Source organism: Corvus brachyrhynchos, unplaced genomic scaffold, assembly GCF_000691975.1.
Source record: "Corvus brachyrhynchos isolate BGI_N302 unplaced genomic scaffold, ASM69197v1 scaffold32, whole genome shotgun sequence".
Taxonomy (NCBI): domain Eukaryota; kingdom Metazoa; phylum Chordata; class Aves; order Passeriformes; family Corvidae; genus Corvus; species Corvus brachyrhynchos.
In genome coordinates this window covers 10727122-10733657 of record NW_008237919.1, presented here as the reverse complement: position 1 = coordinate 10733657, position 6536 = coordinate 10727122, and the positions used below count along the sequence as shown (strand labels likewise).

General features: G+C 37.8%; 1 protein-coding gene across 1 annotated transcript in view; it reads right to left on the bottom strand.

The window, feature by feature from the left end:
• Positions 1-882: 882 nt before the first annotated feature.
• DYRK2 (dual specificity tyrosine phosphorylation regulated kinase 2) overlaps positions 883-6536 on the bottom strand; it is an 8986-nt gene continuing 3332 nt past the window's right edge. Inside the window, 2 exon segments of the mRNA XM_017733204.1 lie at positions 883-6530; positions 6532-6536. The exon segment at positions 6532-6536 is cut by the window's right edge and continues 3332 nt beyond it. Of these exon segments, the coding sequence (XP_017588693.1) occupies positions 5039-6530; positions 6532-6536 (1497 nt within the window). The 3' untranslated portion in view covers positions 883-5038.

Here is a 6536-nt window from a genome sequence, read left to right as displayed (position 1 = left end):
AAAAGCTGGCAAGAGGATTAGATGGCTGGAGTTGGTTAGTTGAACATTTTCCATAAAAAAGTTTAACTAACTAAAATCAAAAAAAGCCCTTTGTCCTCAGAAGAACACAATCATAAAAAATTAAAAAAAAAAAGTGCAATTAAAATCCCTTGATTTCAGCCTGGGCTCACCTGAACCAGGAAGCTTTTCAGAGAAACTGCTCTGGGTGCACACGGACATCAACAAGTAGAGAATGTGGCCGATCACTTAAAAGACAGTTCTGAGCTAAATGGTAAAATTACTCTGGATGTATTTGTGAACAGAACTTAGCTCAGTCTAGCCTACCAGCTTTGTTTAGTATGCTCTCATTATCCTGGGACTTTACGAAGTCCGACAGACTCTGAAAACTCAGTCTGACACAAATATCAGTGCAGAAATCTAGGTCTTTTAAAAGCAGATTTAAGAGAAAGAACACACACTGTAACTGCCTCAATCAAGTATGTCTCATAAAATCAGATCTATTCTTATTTTTTTAAATCTTTCAAAAGCAGCTAAAAAAACTTACAACAGCCATGTCCACAATATTCCTGCCAAAGATATTTTCTCTCAAATATGGGGCAAATAAAAATACAAAACATACTACTTTCTAAGTCCTCAGAAGAACTTTAGAAACCTCAGGGCAAAAGCAGCCTTTGGGCAATATTCAAGGCTGTCAAGACACATAAAGCAGTAGACAAGTCATCCTCCACGAATAGATGATTGCTATATAGATACCAGCAAGCAAGCTCGGGGACAAAGGCACTGCTGCCACTGACTGAGAAGGCCCTTCTGCATTTAAGAAATGTCAGCATTCCAAGGGCTCTCTTTATGACTTCAAAAAAACCCAAAGTACAGTGGAGAGAATTAAAGTAGGACATAAAATTTTATTCTGAAATGATCTCTGGCCACAACAATAAAATGTAACAAATATTCACTAGAACAGTCTTAACTCCTGTCATCAGCTGTACAATACATACAGTATCATAAAACTGGCCACTAGGATTAAAACCCACTACAACATCTTTAATGTTAAGTGGCAACAGCAGCATCTCACAGAAAATTATACATAAATATATACACAGTCCACATTCAATCATTTTTCACATGTTTTCAGTACACACAGTTGCAGCATATTACAGTCACGTGTCTAAGTCATTGCCCAATAAAAACCCAAGCTACTGCTTAGACGCAATTGTAGCAGTTGAACTGAGTAATTACAATTTGTAGCAGAGATGTACAAGCCCCTAGAAACAATAATTCAAAATGTTATTTTATTTAAATGCTACCATAGCATTACACTGGGCAATATTCTAATCTTTGCTGACTGTAAAAAGAGTTCTTTTCGTATTTATCACAAATATTACTGATGGAAAAAAAATATTAAGAAATGGAGAGCATTAAATAATGCACACCCTTTCCTAAAGATTTTAATATTGCCCGATGCTACTTATGTCTTTTAAGTGTTTTCAACATTCCCATGAAGTCATTTATAACTCCAAACCACCCACCAAGTTAAAAGTGGCTTAAGTGCCTTGCACCCAAATTGTAAAAATCCCTGGCCACCTTTATAAGAGCCAGGCACATATAAAAGGAATGCACTTTGGTTCATACCAAATGCCCTGGGATTAAATCACACTATAAAACTAAAGAGTTTGAGGTAAATTTTTACAAATACAGTTGATTTCTGTCTAGTGTCACTATAACAAAAAATTATTTAAAAAAAAAAATGAATTTGATGTTAAAGTACAACCAATGAGAAGGGCCATCTTTAACCCTTTAATGAGACGGTACCACAAGAACAGAGTGTCCTCTCCACCCTAGCAGTGTGACTGCCTTATTGTTTCTATTAAGGCCTCGATCATCTACAGGATGTTTTAAGACAGGTATAGCACTTAAAAATAGATTTCATCCCTACTAAGCAAGGGTTAAAGAGGCCAAGATGCATTTGTAACAAAAGGCACATTGTTAACACCAAGGGCACAATCCATCCTCTATCCTTAATCTACACATCTTGCATCACTCTCTTGTTCCAACACTTAAGTGGTAATGAACACACCAGTGGTGCAAGAAACTGAGCCAAGCAAGACTGCAACCAAAGACAACACTGTGCTGTTACTAAATCTGAAAATAGCTCAGACACCCCCAGACAATGGTAACATGTGAGACGAAGCACTGTTTCCAAGCCAACTTCTATCAGCCTAATTATCAGAGCCCTTAGAATAAAATCACATCAAAGCAAGAGGCAATGTCCTTCCACCCCCCCTTCTTTTTTTTTTTTACAGGTATATATAAGCTACAATAAAATGCAGCTACATCACTTAAAAACCTTGATGTAGCTGCTCCTTTAGTATAGAGGAAGTTCCACTGTATCTGGGTTAAAAAAATAGCTCTTCACACTATATTTTGGCCTTTAAGTTTCCGGTAGCATTTATGAAGAAGGTGAATCATAAATGCATTATTGGCATTAAGAACTGGTTACATGAAAAAGAAAATTCAGTGGTTGTAGCCCATTAATGACCCATGAACATCATGAATGTTTTCACCTTGTTGCCATGAAAGGCAGGAACATGTATCAATGTCTGCTTTAAAAAATACCAAGGGAGATGATTCTTCTTTCACCCTTAACATCAGCATCCCTATTTCCTGACTTTTGCAGGGGGAGTTAAGGTAGAAAGGAGTAGAAAGGAGTAAAAAGGAGTAAAGCCAAGCAGGTGGTGGAAGAAGTAAAGATTCCCTGTTACCATAGAAAAATACATAGTATTGTATTCCCACAGTCATGAGAGTTAGTTAATTTTACATTAAAATTAATATATCTCTTTTCCAGACTTAGAATTTACTGACCATAATTTACTGGATATTCATATTCTAAACCCCACTTTTCTTAGAAGTAGTATTATATTTCATTTTCAACATGATTTCATACATGTTTACATATTGCACTTACACATACTGTATAAAGTTGTGAACAGTTAACACTAAATAATTTAATTTGACTAGAGGCAGGAAATTACCTTTTTATTTTAAAAAGTAAGAAAAATTCTTGATTGACAGTCTAATTTTTACATTTATCAATCAACAAATACCATCCTTTGCTCAGAAATTATTTTGGAGCTTCTTTAGATGTTGACTTTTTGGCAAGAAGTTCAGCGGTATGTTTCCTGAGAATTCTGTCACTTTTCGCTTAATATCCCTCCCCCAGTCTTACATTAAATTAAAAATAAAACAAACCAACAAACAAAAATTAAGCTGTAAGTGGTAAATTAACGGATATGAAGGAGAACTTAACCGGAAACTTTCTTGGCCTCTCAGGGGACCATGCTTTAAGTAATTTTCATAATTTGTACAAGTAACTCAGTAAAATCTGTGCATATAAATGTTGTTTGTAAGTAAAGTTACTGAGGTTTAATGCAATCCGTTCTAGTAAGTCTTGTTCTAACATCTATAAACCCATCTAGATTGTTCTACTTTGTTTAAAATTCCCTTTTCCTATGTTTTATGCATCCAATGTAGACCACAGCTGTTGTATGTATTAAAATACTGATCTCAGATTTCAAACTGTTCCTGTTGAAAACACGCTACAACATGTGAATACCTCTCTCACAGGTCTAGATACTATTCTTCAGTAAAGACCATCTTTCTTCCATGAATGCAGTTAAAAGTAAAAAAGAAAAACCAAGCATTAGCACACACACACACGAACAAATCTACACATATCTCTAACTGTTCTTTCAAAGTCAATTTTCATCTACAAATGCCAAAGATTAAATCAAATTCCAAGTGCTTAGCTTTCCTTTGATAATTCTCCCTTTTTAGAAACTATCTAGGATGGTGTCTTCCAACCGAAAAGCTTTCCACTGAGGATCTTTCCTTCTACAGTTAAGCTGTCTAAGGTGAAGTACTCCTCTACAGGAAACAATGAAGTAACATCATGTTTGCCCCTATGTGCAGAGTTGATCTGAAATGTAAATGTACCACAGAAGTCACAGTCGCTCAAACATTGTCAGAAGAAATAAAAGCAACCTTGAAATCCATGTAGTTTAACAGTCTGGAAGTTACAGTATAAAACTGACAGAATGAGCACTTCTGCCTATGTGATTTTGGGAGATCAAGCTGCACATTAGAAAAAACAGAAGAGAAGAGATAGGAAAAAAAAATGAAAAAAGAGAACCTGTGTGAATGCTCAATGTTACAGACCTGAAACGAAGTTCAGAACATTTTGCTTTACCAACTAATCAGCCACTTTCAAATTCAGAGAAACAGACATACTGCCATTTTCACGCTTTCCAAGACTACCCGTTCCTCTCACTCTACCACATGGCATGCAAGGTAAGAGAGTCATTTTAGCCCCGGTGTTCTTATTTTTTGCATTATATTTGAATGATCACTTTAATCAAAGCCCACTACTTTTAAATAGAGAAAGCGTTCCATAGGAGGTGACGGTATCATTAGTGATACCATGACTTTCTCTGGGCTACCACATAAAAAATGACAATAGAACATGCTATGGCTCCACTTTAAACTACAAGTTTACAAGTGCTTAACTGTATTCTTTGAGTATTCTCCCTGGAGTCCAGTCAGTCATAGATGTGAGTGTTCACAGAATCAAGACCAAACCCATGAAATCCAAAAGGTAGTCTTTCAAATTTACCCCAGGTTAAAACTAATATGAACCATGGAAGAGGAAGGTTAATACCTTTGATACCACGCTGCAATGCATGACAGTCATGTTGTAACCAGTGGCCTGCCACTGATGTTTATTACTGTGTCACACTAGTTACAGTAAGGCTAATTGTACTGTAGAAGACAAACATTTTAAAAAATAAGTATAAAAACTTAAAGCATTGTCCCCATGTTTTTATAAAAACAAAATCAACATTTCTTACATTTAAAATGAGTGCTGAAAGATACAAATGAACAGATTTATTGAGCAAATAAAAATGCATATCTGAGCTAATTTTTCATACAAATAAGGCTCAGCCACACTGTATCTCTCATATTAACAGCATTGGGTTTTTCAAACTCAGCTAACGAGTTTTGGCAACACTGTTCTTTGCTGAATATTCCCATTGGCATCCGTCATCTGTGCCAAATTAGTCCTCAGTTTTGAAGCTGAGCTTGAAGTCGGAGGTAACTTGGAAATTGAAGTTATAGCACCAGTACTATCTGCAATTCTCTTTGCCGAGGCCTTTTCCCCAGTTGGAGGTTTTGGCAAACGTCTCCTTAGCCAGGGATGCCGCAAAGCCTGGCTGGGTGTCATACGGACAGCAGGATCCCATTCTAAACACTGTTTTAAGAAGTCAAGGAAGAGGGGATCATCACATCCCTTTAATGCGTTACCCCATTCTCTGCTCTCTGGCGGGCCGCGGAGCTTTCCCCTCCGAGAGCGTCCACCATTAAGTATTACAGAGCCATCAGACAAGGTTGTGATGCTGCAATAGCGGGGATAACCCTTAGAGCTCACAAAGTTTTTCGCTCGCTTGGATGCATCTAAGAGTTTTGGAGAAGGCATGCCCAATAGTTCAATCATACAAGCCAGCTGGTCTCCTTCATCTTCTCCAGGTAAAAGTGGATAACCAGTCAGAAGCTCTGCTAGGATACAGCCCAAGCTCCACATATCTATGGGCATCCCATAACGAGCACCAAGGATGACTTCAGGTGCACGATAAAACCGTGACTGAATGTAAGTGTAGACACGCTGATGCTCGTAACAACTTGAGCCAAAATCAATCACTTTAATACCACTTCTACCCTGTTGCTTCAACAGAATGTTCTCAGGTTTAAGGTCACAGTGAATGATTCTGTTTTTGTGCAAAGCATCCAAGCACTGTAAAATTGAGTGGGCAAACTTCCGAACCAAAGGTAGGCTAAAGCCCTGAAATTTGTTTTTCTTTATTAATTCATAAAGGTTCATGCTCAGCAACTCAAATGTCATGCAAATATGGCTGCGGAATGTGAAGTTTTCCAACATGTGAATAACATTCATGTTGTTATCCTTATCTTGTTTCCGGAGATGTTCCAGGATCTTAATTTCTTCCGCAGCTTGGCGGTGGAAACGTTTTTCATTTCTCACCATTTTTAGTGCCACATGCTGATGCATCTTGTGATCGTAGGCTTTCACCACCTGCCCAAAGCTTCCTTTCCCTATAACTTTCAGGACTTCATACCTGTATGCAATATGATCATGGGGTACTTGTATGTAAGACCCCTGGTCATCATCATACCCACAGTTGTTTGAACCACCAATCACACCTTGCCGCTTCTTTGCATTTGGACCCAAGAAGTATATTTCAGGGTAGCTAAAAATCTCATGATGCTCAAAAGCTGTTAATTTTTGCATGTATTGCTTCATTGCCTGCTCTGGTGTGATAACAGAGGCTTTCACCTTCCCTGTTGTTCCATCTGTAGACTTCAAAGAGCTGGAGCTCCCTTGTCGCCTGTGGGCACTCTCTGACTGTCTGTCCTGAACCACTGGCAATCCAGATTTGCCTAGCGTTGTAAGTCCATTTGGCTGCGTTGTC